Source organism: Hemicordylus capensis, chromosome 7 (assembly GCF_027244095.1).
Source record: "Hemicordylus capensis ecotype Gifberg chromosome 7, rHemCap1.1.pri, whole genome shotgun sequence".
In the NCBI taxonomy this organism is placed as follows: Eukaryota; Metazoa; Chordata; class Lepidosauria; order Squamata; family Cordylidae; genus Hemicordylus; species Hemicordylus capensis.
In genome coordinates, this window is record NC_069663.1 from 26199915 (window position 1) to 26226654 (window position 26740).

Here is a 26740-nt window from a genome sequence, read left to right on the forward strand (position 1 = left end):
CCTGGGCTAGGAAATAGAATCTGGGCTCCCTAAATCCAGCAGCAGCACAGCCCTCGAACCACTGGCAGCTCTATCATCCAGCATTTTCTTCAAGCTGCATCTATTGCTTTGGGTGAGGTGTGGTGTCCCTTTAAACATGGCCTTTGCTGCCCAGAGGGAATTGATAAATGGCCAGCTTGTATTCCTCTCTCACTTTTCTTTTCCTTTCCTGGAAAGGGTGGTTGTCGGTGGACAAGGCTGCAGTGTGGCAAAGGTGGCTTCCTTCTGTTGCAGGGGCAATGAGGAGAGAGATTATAGCAAGGCGTAGCTCAGATCTGGAGGGCAGTAAGGGCATTCTTTGAGAAATATTTTAAACTGGGCCTGAAGGGCAGAGTAAAGGATATTGGGTGGTCTTCCCTGCTTTCTGTACAACTGGTGCAAACCTTCTTTAATGTTTGAAGAGGATAACCACCCAAGAAGTTTCCACTTTTTCTCTAAAAAGATCTGTTGGGCTCCCTCAGAAGCGGCTCAAGTGCTTAATTAATCTGGGAAATGATGGGGGAAATGGATTTATAATACTTTTAAAGCCCTTTTCTAGGAAATAGGCCTGAGCTGTGGTTACTGCAAGACTGAACTGGGTTATTTCAGTGGGTTCAGCTCTTCCCTTTCCAGAGAATGTCCTCCTTTTTCACGCCCTGACCCCCACCCCCAACCCATCTCCAAAGTCTCTTGTTTTTAAAAAGCCAATAATTGTGGATTGAGAGGATGTTGAAGCTGGTTCTGAGGGGCCCTTAAGCTTTAACATGTGAAACGTGGCGAAGCCGCACAGGCATCATGTCTAGCCTGGAGAAAGAGGAGCTTTGCCAAGCTATTGTCCACTACCTCAAAAGTATTGGGGTTCAAATCCCACATTGGAAGACCAATTCAAGTCAGGTGAGTGGCTGAGGAGGGCTTTTTTTCTTCCCAAAATGTGGTGCGGGGTATGTGTCTCCCTAGCTATGTAGCTGTGCTTAGGTTTGTCCCTAGTAAAACAACAAAAAGTCAAATCTTGGGCATTCCAAGGGGAGTTCCAGTACCTCTTTTCAGCTCAGGTCCGGAGGATGTAAAGTACTAGGTGGGTGCCTCTGGGCATATGCAGAGTGCCTTTGGTTCTGGGGATCTTCCCTGATACAGGCCCGAGTGCTAGGGCTGAGCCTCGGAATGTCAAAGTAACAATAATGCCTCTGAGCACGTATGAAGTGCTTTTGTTTTGCCATGGATCGACAGCCAGCTAACTGCCCAGAGAACTTATGTTTTGGGAGGTATATACATGTATTCAATAAATAAACAAAAATAAATAAATGATGGGTTTGATTTCTTCCTGGCTTGGCGGCTAAAAATTAGCTAACAAAATGTGTGTTGCTGCAACCAGACCGAATGTGCCTTGCCTTGTGGTGCTTTGCCTCAAACAGGATGTTTTCCCTTTCGCCCCCAACCTGGGGCCTGCTTTGCCCCCAAATTCACATCCCATTTGTGGCTGAGTCTCTCAGCTGACTGAAACGCTCAAATGCCACTGAAGAGGGGTGAGGCATCGCCCTGCTGCCCTCAAGCTCCCACCCATCTCTGGGAGAAAAAGCCAAAGAAGAGACTCTTAACTTGCTACACACACCCTTGTGTGTTGTTGTTGTTGTGAGCTGCTGGCCCATAAGGCTCCCTTTCTGCAGAGGATGCAGGATTGAGATGACCATCTCTTTGGGCTGTCGTGCTACTGAATGACCGTAAGATTTTTCCTTAACGGATTTTTCCTTAACGGATGTCGGTGGCCAGTGAGATGTTCCAAGACAAAAATGCTGGTCCTGGAAAGCTGCTTCCTGCTGAGTCTGACCCTTGGTCCATCTAACCCAGTGTTCTCTACACTGACTGGCAGCAGTTTTCCAGGCTTTCAGACAGGGACCTTTCCCAGCCCTACTGGAGATGCTCATGGTTGGGGGCTGAATCTGGGACCCTCTGTGTGCAAAGCTAAGGTCCCACCCACTGGAGGCTTTTCACACAGGGCTTTTATTGCAAACCCACTCCTGACTGGAGTGCACCAGTCCACATATTAGCTGGATTTACCCCGAGGTCCCTGTGGGCTATCAGGAACCAGGACAGACAGGAATTTGTTTCCCCCCGCATGGAGGCTGCGAATTCTGGCTTAGCCCCAATATGTCCATTTTAAAAAAATTCTCTAGTTTCAGAGGCTTGGGGGGGGGGTGACCCGGGGCTTCTGTTTTGCCCCGCAGTTTTCTCTGTTGTGTTTGGGGTGGTCATGCCAGTAAATTGGCATTTTTGAAAACTCAATGAAGGGGAGTTTGACAGCTGTTTCAGGTATGGCCTGCTCTGAATGATTTGCAATTGTAAGCGCTGGGCGGGGGGGGGGTGGTGGTTCTTGCTGATTGGCTGATACTCTGTTGAGGGAGGGGGAGGGAGAAATTCCTGAGTTAAATACAAGCAAAATGTGTGTCTTGCTATGTTTTGCATAGGCTTTAGATATGCAGAATGGATGTAACCTGAACCCTTTGTTGTCTAAGCTGATCCTATTAGGGGGGGGTGTGTGTGTAACATCATGTGATGAAGGCAGTCACTCACAAAGGCAAGGGTTAAGCATCCTGCTGTTTGATCCAGCCGTTTGGCAACTCTATGCTGGTCTTGTGCTCTTAGTTGTCAAACTATTTTTTAAAAAGTTCTCTTGCCTCTTCCTCTGTGGCGTGATTTCTGGCTGGTTGGAGAGAAAACCAGGACTACTAGATAGCTGCGAATGCACAGGAAAAAGATCTGCCAGGGTGTGCGGGGAGGAACTGAGAGCTATGTGAACTGTCAATTTAATTCCCCCAAGTAAACATCTTGCCATTCTGCTGTGATGCAAATTCGCTCTTCAGATACCCTGCGGCATAAAGCCATGTGTGAATAACCTCCAGGTTTTCACATCTGCCTGCTTCATGGGGCCTGTGTGTTTGGCGGGACAGACGTGTGACAGTTTTGACTACTAGCTAAGCTAGGTGGAGTTTCTACATATCGTTGCTGAGTGAAACAATTTCTGGAGATTTCTAATTATTCTAATTAACAATATGAAGCTGCTATTCAAATATCAAAGTTTGTTTTTAACAGCCGCCTAGAGATGGTTGTCTATTTCTGGAGGCTCCGGGCCAGTGCTGAAGCGTTTGCAACCTTTTTTCTACTGTTTGCTAGTCAAGGGGTTCCCTCCCTCCCCAGAGACTGTTGGTCTTGTGCTCCCAACTTCCCGAGCACACAATGGCCTTCAGGATAATGGGAGTTGTAGTCCAGCAACAACTGGGGACCCAGGTTTGGGGATCCTTGAGCTATCAAACATAGGCTTGTTGAGGAGTGGGATCACTGGAGTGAGGTGTGGTGTGGTGCCAACTGCGGAGAGGTGAGAATTCTAAAGCATTGCTCTTAGCATGGCAGTAACCTCTTCTGGCCACTAGAGGCATGATGAGATGTTCATAGGTCTCTCTTGGTCCCTTAGAGTCAGTCAAAACTTTCAGTCATTGAAGGCTAGTGCCTGCTGGAGTCTGCTGTTCAATGGCTCTCTGTATTAGTTTCTTAATACAGCTTTATTTGTTTTTTGAACTCCACTGAATGTCTCCAGAGAACCTCTTGGGCTGAACTTCTTTACCACCAGGGCATACTCTGCTGTGTGAGAATCAATCAGTGTTTCTCCTCACACCTCCCATCTAGAACCTAGGGGCTATCCCTTACTGGGTACAGGCTTGAATTTTACCCAGTTTAGCTGGCTCAGCAACCAATATGATGGCACACATTCCTAGAACGAGAAGCTCAAGGATGCAGACCCAGCTGGGAATTCAGACACTTCTGATATGGAGACCTTACCAGAACATTTCAGGGCTTTACAAGGCAGTGCTTGGAATTACAGGAGGCCAGAGATTATTTGGCCCCCTACTATTAGTGCTGGCCAGCTTAGCTACTGATGTTAGAAGGCTACTGTGGGGCCAGGATTTGGCTAAGTGGGGGGAGATAGGTGGGCTTGTGAATATATTTCATTAAGGGCCTCATCCCCCGGCCCATAGTTCAAGAAGTGGCTAGAAAGGTGTTTGTGGCCAATCATTCATCTAAGGAAGTTCCAACCTTCTAACTCTGCATATGCTCAGGTGCACACTTTTTTCTTCACTACTCCTTCTACAGCACTGGGTAGGTCCCACGCCCGAACTCTGATGGCTCAAACGAAGACTTTCTTTTGGAAACACCCACAATAAATACCAACATTAGCAAAATGTACATTTCTATTTCAATATACAAAGCAGGTGCTGGAGTAGCATAAGTGCCCAAAAGGTCCGTGCCCCAAGGAGCCTAAAGACAACACACCCACTCCGGATGTCAGCCGGGCAGCTCAATCCCCGTTTGGTCTCTTGCAGGAGAAAGTGGCGTCTGCTTCATCCCATGGTCTGTTCGGCGTTCCGTTGCAGCTGCTACCCCTTTCGGAGCACATAAAGGGGGTGCCACAGTGAGTCACATGTACCTCTCGTGCTGGACCACCAGCACCCCCATTGTAACTTTATAAAAACCAACCAACCCTTTTCGCTCTCGGTGGAAGTCAAGAATCCTGTTTGGATCTTCTGAACCTGAACAAAGATCATTCTCTTCTGTCTTTTCCCAGGCGGCCTCTGTAGGGCAGAGTTGCCCAGCCTTGAATCCCCAGATGATGTTGGACTAGAACTGGGGATGAAGGAGTTGGCAATCCAACAATGTGGGAGGAGACCTGGTCTTGTGGAAGCAAGCATGAATGGTCTCCTCTGCTAAGCAGGGTCCGCCCTGGTTGCATCTGAATGGGAGACTACATGATAGATAGATTCCTTTATTACAGTCAGTTGACCAGCTGAATAAACACCATACAACAATCACTATCCAAGACAACTGAGAGAAGAGGGTACTTACATCAAGAAAGTATCTCTCTATGAGTTTTACAGGGAGACTACTAGTGTGAGCCCTGTATGATGCCCTGAGGGGATGGAGCCTCTCTGAGAAGAGCGGCTGAGGTTCCAAGTTCCCTCCCTGGCAGCATCTCCCAATAGGTCTGAGAGAGACTCCTGCCCTCAACCTTGGAGAAGCCGGCCGCTGCCAATCTGGGTGGACAGTACTGAGCTAGATGGACCAAAGGTCTGACTCGGTATATGGCAGCTTCTTTTGTTCCTAATATCGGGGGGGGGGCCCAGGTTGGGAGCCCTTGCCAGAGATAAAACGCTGTACTCCTTGTGGAGGAGAACTCTGGGAAATTCACCCGTGCCTTAAACAATTCTCTTTGTCGTACCATGTGTATAAGGTGCACCCTTCCAAACTAAACCTAGCAAAGTCCCTAACCTTGTGCCACTTCACACATGCACAGCCATCACTTGACTGCCATACACTTGATGGCTGAATGTGTGCACCGCCTCCATGAATAGGAAATTCTGTTTGAGGATATGTGAAAGTCCTGATGGTGGCATAATCTCTGCGGGAACCCGTTCACATCTGAGAGTCTTTGTTGCTGCAGCCATCCGTTGCTGTCAGTCTGTTGGTTGCGTTTGCTCATAAGTGAACACATGCACAAGCGGTGTCGCGCTGGAGTCTTCCATTTGGGGACCATCTGTGTATATATTCCAGTTTTCTTCTGGCCCCCGTCCAGACTTCTATATATTAGCCCATCTAACCTGTCAAATCCCACTCCTTCCACAGCAGCCCCACAAAAACGTGATTACTATTATGAATACTTGTTTGTTGCTTTTCAACAAAAGGTTCCCCAAGTGGTTTACATCCCCTCCCTCCCCTGCCCACTCCACCTCTTCTGCTGCCCCCTCCAGCTGATCTTCAGAGACCCCCCCCTTTTGACTTATCATCACTGCTTCTGTGTCGTCTTGTCCTTAGGTTCCTCGTGAACGCCTGTGAACTCCTCCGATCGCATCTTCACGTTGAAGGTCTCTTCCGGAAATGCGGCTCAGTAACCCGCATCAAAGCTTTAAAGGTAAAACATGGAACTGGAAATCTGCAGAGCTGGGAATGTGGGCCATGTATAAGGGTGTTTAACTTCCCGCTAGGTGGCCAGATTTGGCTTTTAAAAAGCCAAATTCTGGCTTATGGCCCATTTGACCCGCAGGTATACCCCTTAGGTTCTGGCAACTCTGCGAAAGTTCCTGGCTCATATTCAGAGGACCTTATTTTATTTATTTCCTCATATTCAGAGGATTTTATTTATGTGCCCTTTCATTAAAATAATCTCAATAATCCAATACATTTAAAAACAATACAAAAGTATTAAACAGTTAAAACAATACAAATATTAAATTGGAATATAAAAAATACAAATCTAATTAAAAGTTTAAAAAACATACCCAATAAAACCAGTTAAATGACTGGTAATGCGTTATTGTGCTTCTAAATTTCAGCATGGATTATGGGCAGTGTATGTGGGATTGTTGTTCTTTTAAACTTCCTCTCCCTCAGAATCCATCTGACAGTATTCTCATGTAGCCTGCATTTGATCAGTTTACTAATCAGTATCATGGGGAACTCTGTCAATTGCTTTGCTGAAATCCAGGTAAATTATGTCCACAGTAGTCCCACAATCTATTAAGATAGTAACCCAATCAAAACAGAAATAAGATTACTCTGGCAGGATGTATCCTTAACAAATCCATCCATGCTGGCTTCTACTAATCTCTGAACTCTTCAAAGTTATTTAATCATATGCAGATTTAAGCGGATTTAATTGATTAATCAATTGCAACTCACTTGATTCAGATTTCTTTAACCACCTTACTTGTCACCCGTCCCAGAACCTGAGCGAATGCTGCTTTTTTAAAAAGTTGTTGAATCCCATCCTAGCATTTGAGGAAGAGCTACAGAATAGAACCCATTTCTTTTTACACCTTGGACCCCCAGAGAGATTTGTTTCCTGAGGTCTGTGTTCTTAGAGGGGTGATGGGGAGGCTGTGGAGTTTCAGCCCTATTGCCACTTGCCTTCTTGATGGCATTCTGCATGAAAGGGGTGTGTTGAAATCCATAAAAGGAGAGGTTGCTTAAAAAGAAGGGAACTTGAGCAATGGGCTTACCAGTAAACTTCAGTGGTTTTACAACCTGGCTTTCCCCCCACAGGGGAGAAAGGGATTTTTCAGAAATCCTGGAAGGAACAATTTCTCAATATCAATGTCTAGCAGGCTCAAATATAGTTTTGTTTGTTACACTTCTGTACCCGTGCCACACCCAAATGTCCCATGGTGGTTTACAAACTCTTACAAAACAGTAAAGCCACGGTTAGAACTGTGTTGTGACCTTTAACTGAGATAAAATTAAGAAATAAGCATTAAAACAGTTAAAAGTTTAAAATGGCAAAAAACTCAACTCACACCTGGTCAAAGGGTTGCTTAAAGAAATGAATCTTGAGAATTCTTTTAAAGGCTACCAGAGATGGGGATAGGGTGGCCATCTTCTGGCTTTCCAAATCCGGGTGTGTAATTTGCATATTATGTACATTGGCTTGAAAATAAATTTGAGCAGAATAGTGACAGCACGTTTTGCTCCATAACTCTGCTTCTACAAGGGCTAGAGCTTAGCATTTTTATTTTTATTTTATTTTATTTTTTAAAATGAAAGCTGAAATCCAGGCGAATCCGGGTGGGCGAAGCAATCTGGGTGAGATGTTTAAAATCCGGGTGAAATCTGGAATTTGGGGGGGGGGCATGGCAACTCTAGATGGGGGGGCTCTTACACCCCCAGAGCGGTCATTCTAGAGCCCCAAGATGATTATGAAAAAAGGCCTGGCCCTGAGTTTCCCCCAGGCGAGCTGTGGGCAAATGCAGGTGGACCACTCCAGGAGGTCTTGTAATCTCTTTGCATTTCCAAATGAACACACACAGGGCATTATCCCAAGTGAGGCTGGATAGCTTTCAGCTTGGTAACAGTTTTTCTTCTTCTTTACACCTAAGTGTGTTAAGCCTGTTTGGGGTGAACTCTACGTGAGAGGCAGAGGTTACAGCATCTCAGTGGCAGCTTTGTGATTATCTACAGGAGGCCATCATCCGTAGAGGAACTGCTGCTTGCTGGCCAGTGAGGGTGGTGTAAGCTGCAGAGAGATGGGAGGCTTTCTTTCTTTTTTGTGCTTCTCTTAAGCAGAACTGACAGTTGCCCAGTAGGCCTGATGGGCTGCGAACACTCAGAACAGACACAAGCGTTTCAATCCCACTCCCTCCCTCAAGATGTGGTGGCAGCTGCTAACCTAGACCTGTTCCGTGCATGCAGGAGGTGATCACAATTGACTGTCCCACTTCAGGCTGCAGATATGGGGTGCTAGTTTTGATTACACACACACACCGTGCCCCCGTGTAAATAGAAAAAGCTCAGAAAGGAAGCCAGAGGCAGGCTAGAATCTCCTTGGTGGGCAAACCTGGCCCTCTCGTTTTCTAATTAATTAATTAATTACACCTGTATCTGGCTCTTCTTCCGAGCAGCTCAGAGCCGTGTGCGTGCTTATTTTTATCCTCACCACAACCCTGTTAGGTAGGTTAGGCTGAGAGACACGTGACGTGACTGGCCCGGAGTCACCCAGTGAGTTTCATGGTTGAATAGGGGATTTGAACCTGGGTCTTCCCAGTCCTAGTCCAACACTCTAACCACGTCACCATGCTGGCTTTACTTTACTTGCTTTGCTTGCTGATATTTCCACCCCACCCCACCCAAGTGTGGGGGGATATTCAAAACCTTGTATCCCTTACCTGCCAGGCCTGGGCCCAGCCCGCCCCAGCCCAGCTGTCTCTTTTACACTGATTGGCTGGAGCCTCCGCCCCACACAGTTCCTTTTCCTTTGACTAGATTGGGTAGGACGTTTCCCTGAGGGACCTTCTTATTGGATAGTTTTGGATGCCACCAAGACCCCTAAGCCGGGCCCAAACTGCTGCCCGGAAAACAAAGGTGGAACCAGCCAACCAGACAAGGGACCCTTCACTGGTATCATGGTACCTGCCTCTATGTATATGGAAGCCATTCAACATACCAACCATTCTATATAAGCCAGACTAATGACTTTGAAGAAGCAAGATAGAAAAAGCATTGACGCTTTTGAACTTGGGTGCTGGAGAAGACTTTTGAGGAGACCATGGACAGGCAGGAAAACAAACCAATGGATCCTAGAACAAATCAATCCAGAATGTTCATTCGCGGCACAAATGACCAGGCTCAAACTATCCTACTTTGCATATATTATGCGAAGACCCGGCTCCCTGGAGAAGTCCATCATGCTGGGGGAGGTTGAAGGAAAGAGAAGAGGACGGCCAGCAGCAAGGCGGATGGACTCGATCATGACAGCCATGAATGCACCACTGAGAGACCTGAAAGGCCAAGTTGATCATCCTGGAGAGAATCTCTCTATGTGGTTGCTAAGAGTCAACACCGACTTGACGGCACTGAATCGACCAGCCAACCAATCAATCAATGGAGGCAAATGCTTCACATAACGCGGCTTTTCCTGGACTTGACCTCTAAAGGCTGCAGGAGAGGCTGGAACTGGGGGTGGGGTGTAGTTCTGTATTTGGACCCTCCCTCTCAAAAGACTCAGACTCCCTGTATGGAGAGAAAGAGCCCATCGACACAAAGGCTTGGCTGAACCTCCTCTCTGGCACGCTCATGTTCTATATGCAGAGAGGTCCCCACTCTTCCCACCACAGGAGAGCATTCACACTGTAACTCCTGCAGCCTGAAATGGGTCTGTCCAAGAAAACCTCGCTGCCGCTGATTATTTTCCCTACAAAAGGAAAAGGAGGCAGGGAGGGAAGAGACACACAAGCAAGCCTCCGTGTCAATCCTTGCATAATGTTTTGCATCTTATGTGACCGCTCAGTTCTGCTGATTGTGTTAGTTTAGCCCCTCAGAAAGGAGTCGGGGATTTGGGGTCCTTTTCCCAGCCAGGGGTGGAGTTGCTGAGGAGCAAAGTTCCGTGCAGCCGGGGTGTCCTTGCCCGTGTCTCCTTTCCAGGCCCGGCTGGAGGCTGGTGAGAACTGCCTCGAGATGGCTCTCCCCTGCGACGTGGCCATCCTCATCAAGCAGTTCCTGCGGGACGTGCCTGAGCCCCTGATCCCAGCCCCGTTGCAGAGTCCCCTTTGCCAGGTCCAGCAGCGAGAAGATGCCAAGCTTCGGGGCCCGCTGACCATCCTGCTCACCTGCCTGCTCCCCCAAGGAAGCACAGATACGCTGCGGTACTTCTTCCGTTTCCTGCAGGATGTGGCAGCCAGGTAGGAGCTGGGCTGTGGTGAGCCAGCCGATGCTGTTAGCCTCTCCTCGTTCTTTGCCCCAAGCCGTATGGCTTGGGTCAGGGGTTCTCAGCCACGGGTCCCCAGATGCGGTTGGACTACAACCCCCATCACCCCCTGCCACAATGGGGATTGTGGCAGGGGCTGATGGGAGTTGTAGACCGGCACATCAGGGGACTTGAGCTTGGGAACTAGCACAAGCAGATCTTGAGACTTGGGTTTAGGGCCAGCCATGTTTCAACTTGGATGCTTCTCAGCACAGCGGCTGCTTGCTTGCTTGCTTGCGGGGAGGGAGGGTGGGTGGGTTAAACTCTCCCTCTGCTCAAAGGCTCAGGGAATGGTGACTTCTGTTTTGCCCAACAGAGCCAGAATCTTGCCCTTCTGAACTACTAAAGGTAACATGTGCTGTCAAGTCGATTTCGACTCCTGGCGCCCACAGAGCTCTGTGGTTTTCTTTTGGTAGAATACAGGAGGGGTTGCCCATTGCCTCCTCCCGCGCAGTCGGAGAGGATGCCTTTCAGCATCTTCCTATATCACTGCTGCCTGATATAGTACCTGCGGGGATTCAAATCGGCAACCTTCTGCTCGTTAGTCAAGCATTTCCCCGCTGCGCCACTTAATATATGGCTCTTTCAACCCAAGTTCTCGAAGTGGTTTGCATAGAAAAATAAATCATGCATAAATAAGATGGCTCCCTGTCCCCAAAGGGCTCACAATCTAAAAACAAAACGTAAGGTAGACACCAGCAACAGCCACTGGAGGGCTGCTGTGCTGGGGTTGGACAGGGCCAGTTGCTCTCCCCCCGCTAGAGAGAAGAGAATCTCCACTTTGAAAGGTGCCTCTATGCTCAGTTAGCAGGGGGTCGTTGCTTCTGAAGGTATCCCCGGCCAAAAACACAGGCACAACCACCGCTGGGTATCTATCTACCTATCTATCAAGACTTGTACATATGGGCGTGTTTTTTCTTTGCACGAGAAACTTCCGAATAATTGCTACACCGTAAGTCGGGGGGGGGGGGATCCAGCTTGAGTCCCATCAGATCTTGTTGGACAACAGCAGCTAATGGGCACACGCTTTCCACCCCCCAGAACCCCCTCCCCGTCTCCCTTGCAGTGCCCCATACTGATCGCAAGGCCACCCCTGTCCTCTCCTCCTCCTCCTTTTCAGGTGCCTGCAGAATAAAATGGACTTGGCCAACCTGGCCGTCGTCTTCGCCCCCAACCTCTTCTCCGGCGGGCTTTGTGGCAAGTTGGATGGCAGAGCTGAGGAGGAGCTGCAGAGGCAGGTGGCCGTGGTCCAGGCGCTGATCAGCCGCGCCTCTGAGATTGGCAAGTCCAGTTCTTGTGGATGCAAAACGCAGGTGGAAGCAGGGTGGGGAGGGGAATCAGAATTAATAATCAGCTTTATTCAACTGATCGATCTTTATTACAGTCACAGACCAGCATAAAGTATAAGGGGCGATTACATGTGATAGAGACATAGGGGTAATGAAAGTTAGAGTACATGAGAAATGTAAGGGCATAAAAAGTCTCAAATGGCATCAGATGCATAAAAGACATTAAAAAGACAGAGGGCATAAAGTACAGGAGGACCCTGTTTTTAGGAGGACCCTGAAGATGTACCTACTTTCCCAGGCTATTAGCTGAAATCTGATTTTTAAATTTTAATGTGCTTTTATCTATTATGATTTTTATCTTTTTATGAATTTTAAATGTTTATGTGTTGTATTATGTTTTTAATTCTGTACACCGCCTAGAGATTTTATATTGGGCAGTATATAAATTCAAAAAATAAAGAAAGTAAGTAAAGTGTGCCATCGAGTCAGTGTCAACCAGGAGTAAAAACTAAGGAGTAAAAAACTAAGGAGCAACCAGGAGTAAAAAACTAAGTAATAAATCTAAATAATGGCCAAATTATAAAACGGTAATAAGGCTATAAGGGGCAGTAAAGAAAAAGTCTAGGGCGAATAAGCTTTATTGGTTAGCCGCCCTGTAACAAATAGTTCTCTGGGCAGCTCACAACAGAGGATTAAAACACACAATAAAAACACATAACACATTAAACCATAACAGACCCAAAAAAGGTGAAAAGAAAATACAATAGACAATACAAAGCAGCTTAAAAGCTCATTTTAAAAATAGTTAAAAATTAGATCAAATCTGGAAACCCGAATTTTAAAACCCGAATTTAAAAGGCTGGGGTGAACACAAAGGTCTTTACCTGGCATCGAAAAGGGAAGCCGCTTGGACTCACCGGGAACTTTGTGCCTGCCTGGCTGCACGCAAGCACAACGCATTCTTCTTTCCCCTGGTGGCTAAAACGGACACCCTGAGATGTGGAGCTTCTCTGTTCTGTGCAGCGCCCTACACATCAGGAAGAAGGTAGCAGTGCTACTGAGCTTGTGTGCTTTGCAACAGAAAAGCTCCCCAAAGTGAAAGGAGTTAGAAGATAGTTCTCCGCCCCCAAAAGGCTCACAGTCTCAAAAGAGACACAAGATAGACACCAGCAACAGTCACTGGAGGTCCTGTGCTGGGGGTGGAGAGGGCCAGTTACTCTCCCCCTGCTAAATAAAGAGAATCGTCACCACGTTAAAAAGGTGCCTCTTTGCCAATACCCAGTATTAAAATTATTGGTTTGTTGGTTTGTTTGCTTATTTTACATTTTATATCCCGCTCTTCCTCCAAGGAGCCCAGAGCGGTGTACTACATACTTGGGTTTCTCCTCACAACAACCCAGTGAAGTAGGTTAGGCTGAGAGAGAAGTGACTGGCCCAGAGTCACCCAGCTAGTCTCATGGCTGAATGGAGATTTGAACTCAGATCTCCCCGGTCCTAGTCCAGCACTCTAACCACTACACCACGCTGGCTCACTAGTTGCCACATAATTTGCATAATATGCAAATTAGGCTACCCAGATTTGAGAAGCTTGAATATGGCAACCCTAGATTGGGGGCCCGTGCCCCATGGGCCATCCCCTAATGACACTCCTTCCTAGGGCTTCTTGCGTGCCGAGCTGATGTTTTACCACTGAGCTATGGCCCTGACTCTGCCCTGACTCTGCCCCTGAATTCTCTGAGTGGCCTTAGGCAAGTCACCACTCAGCCTCAGTCTGCAACATGGGAGGCCGTTGTGGCTGGGGATGATGGGAGTTGTAGTCCAACAGCATCTGGGGGCTGGAGTTTGAGAACCCCTGCGCACCAGGGTTGTTGTAAGGATAGCAAAATAATGCACATGAAGTGCTATGAACACTCTTAAATTCTTTATAGAGCTGCAAAGAATTGCCATGAGCATTTCCAGGCAGCAGGCTTTACAGTGGGATTCCTGCAAGTTCGAATTTGCTCAAAAAGCCAGACGCAAAAAGTGGATTTTTATTACCCCGGACATAAATCGGGCTATGCTCTAACGGGCAATGAAAAACCCAGATTGTGTGTGAAGTGCTCCCTGATAGCTCGCATATATTCCTTCGGCGTGAATCTGGCTGATATGTGAACGCACCCAAGAGGAGAAGTGAGCTAAACGTCCCATCTGGAAATGCTCCATGAGTTTGTTTGTTGTTATAGGCCACTTTTCATTTTAAAGTGATCCCAAGGCACTTCACAGCATATTTAAAAACAGTACGCATCTATTTAACAATCTCGAAAAGTGCAAATATTAAATCTGAGTATTAAAAACTGTACACATCTATTAAAAAATTAGAACACACCGACACAATAGGACAGAAGAGTGCAGCATACAAAAGCAGCATCAGCAAAAGAGAACAGCGGATGCCTATTGGGAAAGCATTTCAGCATTTCAGGGGGCAATGACCGAGAAGGCCCCGTCCAGCATGCACGACGGTGGAGTTCTTGCATTGGTTCTGCAAGAGGAAGCTTGAGCATCTGCATGCCTCCGTTTTAGGTCTCTGCTACTGTTTCATTCTCTCGTTTGCCTCGTTGGTCTCAGGCACAGTCCCCCAAACTCTCCAGGAGAAAGTGCAGTCTGCCTTTTCAGACATGGAAAGCAAAAGAAAGACCCCTTCAGGGCCAGAGGATGCTGCAGACAGAGATGCAGGGAGGAGGAGGAAGCGACTCAGACGGCGCAGCGTGGGTGGTGAGTGTTCCGGAGCGGTAGACTGCTTTGTGGGGCTGTGGGGGGAGATATTGTTAAAACTGGCCCTATGGACATCCAGTGATGTAATCGCCAATTAAGAAGTGCAGTGCATGACAGCCCCCGTAGCCACACCCACCCTGACAGCCTCACCCCATGGCCCCACCCATCCCAATGGCCACACCCCTCACTTAGATATATGCAGTAATTTGGGGGGGTTCTGTTACAAGAAGTCAAGGATCCTGTAGACTCTAGGGAATGCCCACTGAAATGCACTGGTTCCTTCCAAACCGCCATAGGAATGCATGGGATTTCCGAATGGCCATTGGAATAATGGAGGGTGTGCATTCACATATCGGCCCGATTGACCCCAAAGTCCCTGCGAGCTATCAGGGAGCACTTCACACACGATTCGGGTTTTTCATGGCGCATTACAGTGTAACCCGACTTATATCCTGGGTTAAAAACACACCACTTTTTGCGTTGGTTTTTTGGGGCAACTTCGAACTCACAGTGAAGCCTCATAGTAAAGCATGTTGTATGGAAAATGCCCTGGAGTACCAGAACTGTTGAAGCCACCTAATGGCGCAGTGGGAAAATGACTTGACTAGCAAGCCAGAGGTGGCCGGTTCGAATCCCCACTGGTGTGTTTCCCAGACAATGGGAAACACCTGTATCGGGCAGCAGCGATATAGGAAGGTGCTGAGAGGCATCATCTCGTATTGCGCAGGAGGAGGCCATGGTCAACCCCTCCTGTATTCTACCAAAGACAACCACAGGGCTCTGTGGGCGCCAGGAGTCGACACTGACTCAACTGCACACTTTACTTAAGTGTGCTTAAGTAAACTGTTGGTTTCAGGAGCTGGTAACCCTGCTATCAAACAACCTAGTGGCTTGGGTTAAAAGTGGCCAGATGTTCCCTCTATTTCTTTCCCATCATGTACCCGGAAGCATGTCCCAGTCCCACAATTGTGGAAATTACCACAATTGGTCATTTCCATACCTTTATTTAGGTAGCGACACTCACTAAACCCCTCTTGCATTCTACCAAAGAAAACTACAGGCCTCTGTGGTTGCCCGGAGTGGAAATCAACTTGACCGCACACTTTACCTTTACTCACTTGAAAATTCTCTGAAACTGGAAGCCTGTACAAGGGTAGAAGGGGAAGTGGGTGGGGACAAGAGAGGTTGACTCTTGGGTGGCGGGGGGGGGACCCAAAGCAGATCATCTCTTCTCTCTTCTTTTTCCCCCCTCCTTCCTGCAGACATTGTCATCGAGACCCTGAGCAAATTCAAGTCAGGGAGAGCCCTTTGTGTGGTTCCTGGCCAGGAGATCCAGGAGGGTAAGTGGAGAGGAGGTACAAGAGGGTTTGAGCAGAAGGGGAAATCATTGGGAAGAAAAGAGGGCAGACCTTACATTGGAAATACCATCTTCACTGATTTTTTGAATTGGCCATTGAGTTGATTTCTTTAAAAGGCTGATTGTTCTGTAGTTATTTATTACTTAACAAAAAGTTCACAAACCGGATTACATAGCAAAAGAAGCCAGATGTTTCCTTGTCCCAAAGAGGGGCTCACAATCTGAAAGAAACACAGAAAGAAAACAGCAGCAACAGCCACTGGAGAGACGCTCTGTTGGCTTGATTAGAGACAACTGCTCTCCCTCACTTCAATATAAGAGAGCCCCCATTTCAAAAGACACTTCTTTGATCAATTAGCAGGGCAAATTGTGTCTTATCTACTAATCGGCCCTTCCTGTTCAGGACAGCATTCAAGGTTTTTCCTTCCCTTGTTATATCTACACAACGACCCTGTGAGGCAGGTTAGGCTTAGGAAGAGTGACTGGCCCAAAGTCACCCATGAACGTCATGGGTGAGTGGGAATTCGAACCTGGGTCTAGAAGGATAGAGCAGACAGAAAAATGAAAACAGCAGCTCGTAAGTTAAGAGGCGGGTTTGAGGGCAGTGGTCTGTGACCACATTTGAGCTATTTGAAAGCATTATTGTTGTTGTTGCTAGTTCCATTTATTTCTATGCTGCTTTTACAAATAAGTTTAAAGCAAGTTAAAAGGAAAGAATTGGTAAATTAAAACTCTAAAATCCATCATGCAAAAACAAGCCCAGTTCAGACGTACAAGTTAACTGGAGTTAAGCAAGGCCGAGGTTTCAGTTCTTAACTCCAAATCATGCCACAGACGTTCACCAAACCTTGGGCAGCCAAACTCCAGTTGAAGGAGAGGGGAGCTCCTCCCTGCTGCCCAGGTGCCGAGGCACATCCCTGCTGCCTCTTTGACTGGAGTTTGGAATAGGCACAAAACTGCAGTTATAGCTGAGTCAGCATTCGGGCGTAACACTTAAGTGGCAAAACCTCAGTTGTTGGCGGAGAAACATAGAGTTAACTGAAGGTTCCAAATGGAATTTGGCAAGGCAAACCGGAGATAGCTTTTGGCCCCTAACTGTGGTTTTGTGCGTTCGGGCATACTGCCGTTACAACCTCAGCCAGCTATAACTGTGGTTATTCTGTACATCTGAACTCAGCCACAACAGTAAGGAGCAATCAACACCACTAAGACCAGCATAAAATAACTTTAGAACTAGCAGATAATTACGAACAGCAGGGATCAAGCAAGACGTTTTCAAAGCTCAGAGATGATGGGGAGCCTGTTGAGTCTTCAAGGGGAGGCAATTCCACTTCTGTGGCATCACCAATTGGATGTCCATTGTCCAGTAAAGATGGACGAGAGAGAGAGTAGGGCCTCCGAAGCAGTTCTTAGAACTTGGCACAGGAACATATGGACTAAGTTGAGCCATATGGAATCGGAGTTGAATCGGAGTTGAATCGGAGTTGAATCGGAGTTGAATCGGAGTTGAATCGGAGTTGAATCGGAATCGAATCGGAATCGAATCGAAATCGAATAAATAATAATATAATCCAAATTGCCAGAATGTTTGGTCTGATGTTATGAAACTAGTCTCTCTCTCTCTTCCAGATTCCTTGTGTAATACAGCTCCGAGAACCTCTTTCAGCTCCAAGCGAAAAGCTTCTGATGATGCTTTCTGGGCTGCTGAGCTTTCATCCAAAAAGAGGTACTGTCTGAGACTTTCCCCCAAGGTCATCATGGCTGGGGATGATGGGAACTGTAGTCCCTTAACATCTGGGGACCTCTGTTTGAGAGTCCTTCCCTTAAAACAACCAGAATAAAGCACTTAAAAAAACATGCCCCTGGTTCACTCCTGTTCCCTGTTGCAGGCGGTCTGGGTTGGATTCAGCCAGCTCTGATCCCTCTGAGGATGCTGGAGACCCGTTTGATCAGTGCTCAGCTGCAGGGACCGGGCAAGGTGATGGTTATATTCTCTCTTTCTTACATTATGCTTGTTGAGGGCGTTTTTCTGGAAGGCGCACGGAGACCTGTAACCCCTCGAGGCGTATGCAGTTATAAACTGATAGTCTGCAATTTTGAGCTTAACAGACCAATTTTAATTGCTTTAAAAGCAGGCAATAGGCATGTTTTTATGTATGTGTGAGCTGCTTTTCAGCCAGAGTTTTCAGAACAGCTTATAAAAAGAGAAAACTGTAAAGTCCTCTAGCAGGGAACATTGGAGAATATAGGAAGCTGCCTTATACTGAGTCAGGCTCTTGCTCCAACTGGCTCAGTATTGTTTACACTGACTGGCAGAGGCCCTCCAAGATTTCGGGCAGGCGTCTTTCTGCCTGGAGAGGATGTCAGGGATTGAATCTACCTGAGTCTATCTGCATGCAAAGCAGATACTCTCTACCTCTAAGCTGTGGCCCCACTCCCTAGAAAACAGCCTAGACTATCAAACAAAACTGCAATACAATTCCAGTTTGGAAAACGGAGGGTGAGATTAAATGCACCTTCCCCCTCTCTTGCTGTCTTATTTATGATCAGTGACTTTTGGAGAGATGGAAATGGGTGACCTTACCGGTGATGTTCCCCCTGGCTGCCACTAGGTGGCAGTTGCCACTTAGAAGTCCAGAAGTCCCCACAAAGTGACTCTATGGCAAGTGGTGGCCTATCTGGGAATCTCCAGCTGTTGTTTGACTACAACTCCCATCATCCCCAGCAGCAATGCATTTTGGCTGGGGACTGAGAGTTGTAATCCAGCATCTGGAGAGACTCAGTTTGGCTACCCCTTCTCTACGCCGTGATGCAGGAGGCTTCTGCAGAAAACAAACAAACTAGCCAGTGGCTAGTGGGAGCCGTGCCACCACTGTAAACACAGGTTTATACCACTGTAAAAAAAAAAAAAAAGGTAAGGCAGGGAGACCTATTATAAGTGCCACAAGCTGCACACACACACACACACACACACACATTGGAGATGGAAATTGCCACAAGATATGCCGGCTCCACTTTCTAAAAAACTAATTTCTGTCTAAAAAGGCTTGTGCAAAAAAGAAAGGAAAGTCTCCAATGCCAAAAGGAAGACTAAGACCATGTCAGGAAAATTCTCCAGGGAAGAGAATTCCAGAAGCAAGGGGCCATGATGGAAAAGACCCTGCCTCTGGTTACCACCCATTTTGCTTTTTTTAAAGCAAGGATTGCTGGTCTTGTGGTAGCGAACGTGAATTGTCCCCTTTACTAAGCAGGGACTGCCTTGGTTTGCATTAGGATGTGAGTGCTGTGAGATATTCCCCTTAGGAGATGGGGCCATCGCTCAGTGGAAGAGCATCTGCCTACTTGCATGCAGAAGGTTCCAAGTTCCCTCCCTGGCAGCATCTCCAAGAGAGGACTGAGAGAGATTCCTGCCTGCAGCCTTGGAGAAGCCGCTGCCAGTCTGTGTAGACAATACTGAGCTAGATGGACCAATGGTCTGACTCAGTATATGGCAGCTTCCTATGTTCTTGAGCTTTCCATGGCAGCGGGATGTGTGAACAGGCATTTGGAGGGCAACTTTAAGGCCCTCTTTAAGGTCCGTGCAGCGGGAGGCAGCCCTTTAGGTACCCTGGGAATCAGTTACAAATGCTTGCTTTGGTCAGCAGCCCTGTGTAGTAAAATTAAAGCTCGCCTTGAACATAGCAAGGCCCCTACTGGATCCAACAAGGTCCAACTTGTCCAGCCTCCGGCTTCCCACAGTGGTCCACCAGATACATCTGAGAAGTCCAGAAGTGAGACGTGCAGGCAAACTTCCCTCTCCCGCCATTTATCCACAGCAACCAGGGTTCAAAGGTACCCTGCCCATGAATGTGGAGGTTCTATTTTGCCAAAATGGCTAGTAACCATCAAGAGACTTACCTGCCTTCCTTGAAATGAAGGAGAAGAGATTGGCTTAAAATGTAAATGAAACACTGGGTGTTCCCCCCCTCCCGCCCCGCTCCTTTAAATCCTGCCCCCCCACAGCTTCTAGAAGCCCTGACCTGGTCCTCTCCAGCAGTACCCTGAACGTGGTCTCTGATGCAGGCAGTCCCCGGATCCCACCTGTGAAGCTCCAGAGGAAACGGAGCAGCTGCAGAAAACGTCCTCAGAGGTACGTTGAGCTGTGGTGGGGAACTTCTCATAGGGGGCTGCGGCAGGAGGCTTGGAGGGCTACTGTATATGTGTGTGTGAATGTGGACTTAAAACAGGGTGGGAGTCCTTACTTACAAGCCAGCATTTCAGAACTGGCTGCCGTTGGTAAGGTTCGTGGTGTGTCACGGATCACTGTTTTCCTAACGGTCACCCTCCAGCTGGTTCTGCAACCGCGCAAGTTGTGGGTGGGTGGCTGCGTGATGTCTTTCCTCCTCGGGCACTTTGTGATAGACTGCCTTGGAACATGGAGGTTCCATTTTAGCTATTATGACTTATAGCCATCCCCTTCATACATTTGTCTCCTGGGCCAAGCCTACTGCGGCAGTTACCCTGTTCTGGCTTTCTTTTCAGGAAACATTCCGTCCGCACCCACCACCCCAGCAGCTCGCCTGCCCCTTTTGAGCGGAAAGGCACAGGGCACAAATCCCTGCGCATCTTTTCCCGACACAGCAAAGACCTGGCAAGTCCCTCGGAGGTGAGAAACTCATCAGTGTGCCAAGGGGCCGTGAGCACCCCATCTTCCGTCCTGCACTTCTCCCTCCAGCCAGCAGGAGCAGCAGCAAATATGCAGTGTGTGCTATATCGGGTCTTTGCCATATATACCGCCACCACCACCACCTAGGTCCATAGAGGCAGACACAAAGACTGGTGTCACAGCCAGCCTGACCTTCCTATGAAAACCGAAAGCCACTCGTGGCCATAACTTCATTAGGGCCAACCTCAAGGTCACAAAGCAGTGAGCAAGCTTTGGGGACGTGTGCTTGTTTCTCTGTGAAATGTTGGTTGGTCCGAATAAAGGTATTAGCCTGCTGTTACTTTTGGATCAGCCACCTAATGGTGGCGCAGTGGTAAAACTGCCGCCCTGTAACCAGAAGGTTGCAAGTTCGATCCTGACCAGCGGCTCAAGGTTGACTCAGCCTTCCATCCTTATGAGGTCGGTAAAATGAGTACCCAGAATGTTGGGGGCAATATGCTAAATCATTGTAAACCCCTTAGAGAGCTCCGGCTATAGAGCGGTATATAAATGTAAGTGCTATTGCTATTGCTAATGGCACAGCAGGGAAGTAACTTGTCTGGGGAGCAAGAGGTTGCCGGTTTGGGTATGGGAAACTCCTATATCAGGGCAGCAGCGATATAGGAAGGTGCTGAAAGGCATCATCTCATACTGCGAGGGAGGAGGCAATGGTCAACCCCTCCTGTATTCTACCAAAGACAACCACAGGGCTCTGTGGGTGCCAAGAGTCGACACCGACTCGACGGCACAACTTTACCTTTACTTTAGGACCTCCCCCCACCCAAGAGATCAACCTTGTAGCCTGCAATTGTTACATTGGTTGGCTGTGATTCTCTCTATGGACTGAGAGTAGCATCCCCCCTTCTCTGGGTGCTTTCCAGATGACACGCTACAACAGGGGTCAAATGCTTCGACTTGGCAGGATCGTATTGAAAACGATCCCCCGAATCTCAGACTCCTGCAATGGGGGAAACGGATGCTGCTTTCTTTTTTTTTTGCGACGCACGCGCAACGCTGTAGCACGATAGTGCAGAGATAAAATCTAAAAGAAGGCGCCGGAAATGTGAACGGCCTCTTGCTGTCAGCACAGGAAGTACGGAAGCACACTTAGCAGATCCGTAGTGACCCTGTTGGAGGGTTTAATCTGGAAAGCGTCCGGGACAACTTTATCATGAAAACCCTGCATGTGTTGAATGAAAAATCAGCTCTGTTTTAGACTGGCACTGGGGGTGTGCAGGGACTTATAACCCCTTGCCTTGTTAGCAGTGTCTTCTTCCTGTGGTTCGGTGTAGATTTGCTCATCTGGCATGCTGCTCCCCACAGGGGCCAGTCAAATGCTTTCCAGGAAGTCCGCAAGGAGGGCGTGAAGGCAATAGTTCACCCCTGCTGCTGCTCCTCCCTAGGAACTCACTCCTACTGCGTCAGGCCATTGGTCTGCTATTATCTACACTGACTGGCAGCCGCTCACCAGGGTTTCATTCAGGCAGGGGTCTTTCCCAGCCCTGCCCGGAGTTGCCGGTCAGCAGATTTGGGAGCCTGGTATATGTTCAGAGCTGACGCTCCGCCACTGAGCTAGGACCCACCCCCAACTTGAATACCTCTGAACTGGTTATTCAGAGGTATACTGCCTCTGATGCTGGAGGTTCCATATAGCCATCATGACTCCTCCTCCTCCTCCTCCTCCTCTCCTCTGTGAATTTCTCTCCTCTCCTCTCCTCTCCTCTATGAATTTCTCCCATCTCCTTTGAATCCATCCAAGCTATTGGCCATTGCCAGATCTTTCCTAGCGATGTATTGATGCTTGAGCTACACATAGCATGGGGTTATCATGTCCCCGCAAAACCTGAACATTCGTTTGTTTGTTTGTTTGCTTGCTTGCTTCTTTATAAGTAACTGCCGTCCTCCACCCCGTTGATGGGGCCGGGGTCGGCTGCCCTCAGATGATCCTTCCAAAAACTAAAAAACCCACAACTTTTCTCCCTCACTCCAGCAATCTCTTTCTGCCTCTCCCAAGGCTGTGGAGCCGAGTGGCTGGCTTCTGGTGAAGAGGATGGTGACGGAGGCGCTGGAAGGCCCCACATCCCAACAGAGAGGGGGCCCACTGCCTTCCTCCAAGCCCAAGGGAAGCGGAAAGGGTAAGGTGTGTTCCCAAGAGACCCAACGTGGTCTTGTGGTTGGTGTGTCAGACTAGAACCAAGGAGATCCAGGTTCAAATCTGGCTCAGCCATGAAGCTCCCTGGTTGACCACGGACCATTTGCTCTCTCTAGCCTAGCCTACCTTGCAAGGTTGTTATGGGGATAAAGTGGGTGCAAGGGAGAGGAAGAACCATTTGTGCTGCCTTATCTAGCCGTTCCCATAACACTTTGAATTATGTATTTATTCAATTTATATACCGCCTTTCACACAAAAAAAACTCATCTTAAGGCAGTTTACGAAAGTTAGTACAATACAATTCCATAGAATCACACCAAAATGTTAATATGCCATGTGGCAGTGAATTCCACAGGATCAAGATGTGGATGCTGCCCAGTCCTTGGTGCAGAATGTGAGCCCCTGATTTTGCACACAGAATGATTGCTCTGCAGGTGCGCAGCTCTGTGTGTGTGTGTTTTCTTTTCTGTTCTTTTTGTTTTGTTTTGTTTTGTTTTGTTTTGTTTTGTTTTCAAATAACAATATCATTCTGTTCACCCTGAGGGCCAAACCGGTGGGCTGTTGTGAGTTACAGCCTGCTGTCTGAGATGCATTGGTCAGAAGTGGACCAGTGGTCTGACTCGGTATACGGCAGCTTCCTGTGTCCCTTACTGGGCTTCTGCCCACGGAAGCTGATTTTGCAGTCGGCTCATTGGAGCTCTAGGCTGCTGCACTGCTAAAAAGGCCAATATGGCACCCCTCCAGAATCTCTCTCTCTATTGATTTATTTTCAGGATCTCCCCAACTGCCGTGTGACGAAGACCTTCGTGCCCCTCTCTGGGCAGACCCAGAGGTCTCCGTTGCAGCCGTGAAATGCCAACACACCGCTGGGCCGTGCCCTTGCCTGGGTGGGCTTGCCCCTGGGCACCCAGGTGTGGATGTGGACGGCCTGTGTGGAAGCTGCTGGGGGCTGCTGGGAAAGGCGGAGGGTGCGGTGGGGGAGGCCGGGCCGCTGGCGTCTCCCCCCAGGCACCGCAGAGTTCTGCGCCGGTCGCTGAGTTGCCCTGAAGACCTCTCAGCGGGGGATGCTGCTGCCGAAGGAAGGGGTTTCTCTCCGGATGAGACACTGCTTAGCCCCGGAGGAGACGAAGCCCAGGAGTTGGGCCGGGTCGAGCCAACTCCGCCAGGAGTGGAAGTGCTCGTGGCCGGCATGAGGCAACTGAGTATCCCCGCGGCGGTGTGTGTCACGCTGGCAGACCACTCGGTGGCCAGCGGCCCCGAAAATGGGCCTTGCCGTGGGCCCCGAAGCCCCTCCCAGCTGGACCTGCCTGAGGCCCACCCCACCCCAGCCGGCCGCCTCCACCACCTCGGCGAGGCCCCCCCAACCCGCCTGAAGCGCTTGGCCCTCGCCTTCCAGCCTCCTCGCCTGTCTGCCTCCTCCCAGACTAGCCAGGGGCAGGGCGGTGCCGGACTCAGCCCCCCGAAGCGGAAGCGGGGTCGCCGGTTTGAGCGGTCACTGAGTCACGAGAGCGGCCTGCCCCTCCAGGCGGGGGCGGAGACGCTTGCTGGCCATGCCAAAAAGAGGGGGGCCACCGGGCTGGCCCCCAAGAGCCCCTTGGAGACTTTCAAGGCCTATGGCAGGCAGCTCTTCGTCACCCGCAAGCACTTTGTGCTGTCCTTGGCGGCTGGGCTGCGTGGCAAGAAGGAGCCGCGGCCCCCGAACCCTCAGGACACCGAACCGTCGGCCGTACCTCCCCAGGACCCGCCGCCAGAGCGCCTGCCAGCAGGAGGACCGCGACAGAAGCATCGCTCCCCGGAAGCCGCCTTGGCAGAAATGCAGCTCACGGCTAGCCACGATTCGCTGGATTTCTAGCAGAAGCCGGGCCTGGCTACTGAGCCGGCCACAGCTGACCTTCCAGCCTCCGTAGGATGGTTATTTCATCTCTGGCTCCTCTTAAGGGCGAATCAATCACGAGACTGGCCTTGATCTGTCATGTCCAATTCTGTCCTGTCTCACTGTAGACTTTGGCACAAGTGTGTGTATGTCGGGGGGGTGGATTTAAGGTGCAGAAATCCGGAAGATCCTTTAAAATCATACGGTTTCTCCTGCCCTGGCAATGACTTCCTCTTAACAAGATCCGACTTCTGCCACCTTCCTCACTCTGTTCTGGCATCCCAGACTCCTTTTCTCCCTCTGCGCTGTTTGTATTTTCCTGCTCCTTTCCCCTGCTGCTCTTAATGCAAAGTTGTTGCATAATTCTTTCTCCTGATCCCGACGTTCAAAAGTGTGTGTGTTTAGTAACCTTCCAGCAACCCCAAATCAACGACCTCTGGCAACCTCCAAAGAGGTTATCTATCCTATCAGCCTGGGCATTTTAGACTCATGAACTTCCTCCACCCTTTGGACAATGGGAAGACACGGCACCAGGGACGGATTCCAAGGCAGCCAATGAGAAGTTTGAAAATCACGGTTTGGTGTCTGAGAACTGCTCTTGTCTTTCAGTTTGTAGCAAAGGGGTTATAGTTTTGCTTGGTTCAATGCTATCCCACCCACTCCCCGGAATTATTGATAGTTAGGAAAAGTCTTGTCCAGGAGTGACCCACTGGAAGCTCTCCAGCTATTGGACTGCAGTAGGAAGCTGGGGATGATAGGAGTTGTAGTCCAGCAGCTGGAGAGCCTCGAGCTTGACCACCTTTGGACTAGAGACTGAAGAGAGACAATTCCTCTATCATCCTGTCTGGTCCCATGTGTTTATGTGTGCCAGTTTCTTTAATTGTCCACTAGGGGGCATTGAAGTGCCTCCCTCGTTTCCAATACACGATATATGTATATTATGATTTTTAAAGGTTTTTAGAAGTGCATATTTGCATCTTGTGTGCCTTCTAATTCTAACACTAAATAATTAAAAGCAAGAAATACTATGTGACTGTCTTTCTCTTAAATGTCACCTTCCTTGTTAACGTGCTTTTAAAGGACTAGCTTTCCTTTTAATTCCCCTGTGTGGAATTAAGGGCCATCTTTAAGGTCCTGGCATAACCGTCATTGCAGGGGGGAAGAATGGAATATGGAAACATTTTGGCTCTGTGTGCAGGGGTAGACTTCCTTAGCCTTCGGGTGCTGATAGTTCCTCTGCCTCTAAAGGGTTATTTCTTTTATCTCCACATATATGCTTATAGAGCGGAAAATTATGAAGGTGAGATTAAAGGGGATATAAGATGGGAGAGGTACTCTGTGTGTCAGGGGGAGCAGGGCTGTACAACTTCAGCCTTTCAGCTGTTTTTGGACTACAACTCCCATCATCCCCATCCAGAGTGGCAGATGGGGATTATGGGAGTTGCAGTCCAACATCTGCAGGAGGGCAAAGTTGTGCAGCCCTGGTGTATAGGAATGCACTGAATTTCTGAATGGCCATTATTGCAATGCACAAAGGGACATGGTGGTGGTGGTGAAGCTTCTTGGAGTGATTGGCTGAGCTCCTCTGATGTCACAGAAGGGTGTCTGGCTGCCATTCGCTGAGCTTCTCTGATCCTAGAGAGGCAGGCAGGAGGGAAGTCCCTGGGAAGGAGGGGGTAAGATGCATCGGAGACCTAGGCAAGGGATATTGAGAGGGAGGGAATGATCTAGGAGCATAGGAAAATGAGTGGAAAATCAGGGAAATGAAGGCAGCACCCTTGCCTCTCTGCCCAAAGACACTCTGGTGCCTGAAGTGGAAAATTGGATCTCTCACTCCGCCCTGTTTGGCCGTACAAACAGAATAATCAGAGCATTGGACATTGGTTGCTTCTTAGAAATGGTGCTCAAATCTGCATCCTGAGGTTGCCCTCTGGCTCTCCCTGATTGGAGGGGTGACTCTGAGGAGAGGTGATGATGAGGCCGAATCTTTGGCTGCCACAGGCAGGCTCTGAATAAGAGTTTCTTCCTTTTCAGCAGGCTGGTTTGTAATCTGGCCAGATCTTTCTTGGCTCGGCTTCTTCTTATAGTTGGCCTTGGCCTTCCCTGGTGCTGCATCCGAGTCTGGTTTCTCTGCTGATAATTAATTGTCAAAAAGAGCCGTGGGAGGGGGCAGGAGGATTAATTTCAGGAATGCCCTCTGATTGTGGTCAAAGGGAGGAGAAAGGGAGACAGACTTAAATTTGGTAAGTCATAAGTGTGTGGAAGCAGGAGAGAACTAGTGGCAATTAAGTTTATAATGATTTAGAAGCTGTGGTGCTGAAGAAGTAGAGAGGGAAA

General features: G+C 48.7%; 1 protein-coding gene across 3 annotated transcripts; it reads left to right on the plus strand.

Moving 5' to 3' along the window:
* Nucleotides 1-185: 185 nt before the first annotated feature.
* Nucleotides 186-25431, plus strand: LOC128332495 (rho GTPase-activating protein 44-like). 3 transcript variants are annotated; one of them, XM_053266814.1, is made up of 13 exons: nt 186-912; nt 4392-4480; nt 5878-5974; nt 9976-10232; nt 11418-11578; nt 14191-14337; nt 15600-15677; nt 17324-17420; nt 17584-17672; nt 19697-19823; nt 20216-20339; nt 22369-22513; nt 23304-25431. In XM_053266814.1, exons 1-13 carry the CDS (start codon nt 814-816, stop codon nt 24380-24382), a joined length of 2589 nt encoding a protein of 862 aa, XP_053122789.1. In that variant the 5' UTR covers nt 186-813; the 3' UTR covers nt 24383-25431. The 3 variants fall into 3 exon arrangements, with proteins under 3 accessions (XP_053122789.1, XP_053122790.1, XP_053122791.1); XM_053266815.1 differs by having other exon boundaries at nt 22393-22513; XM_053266816.1 differs by having other exon boundaries at nt 19757-19823.
* Nucleotides 25432-26740: the final 1309 nt, after the last annotated feature.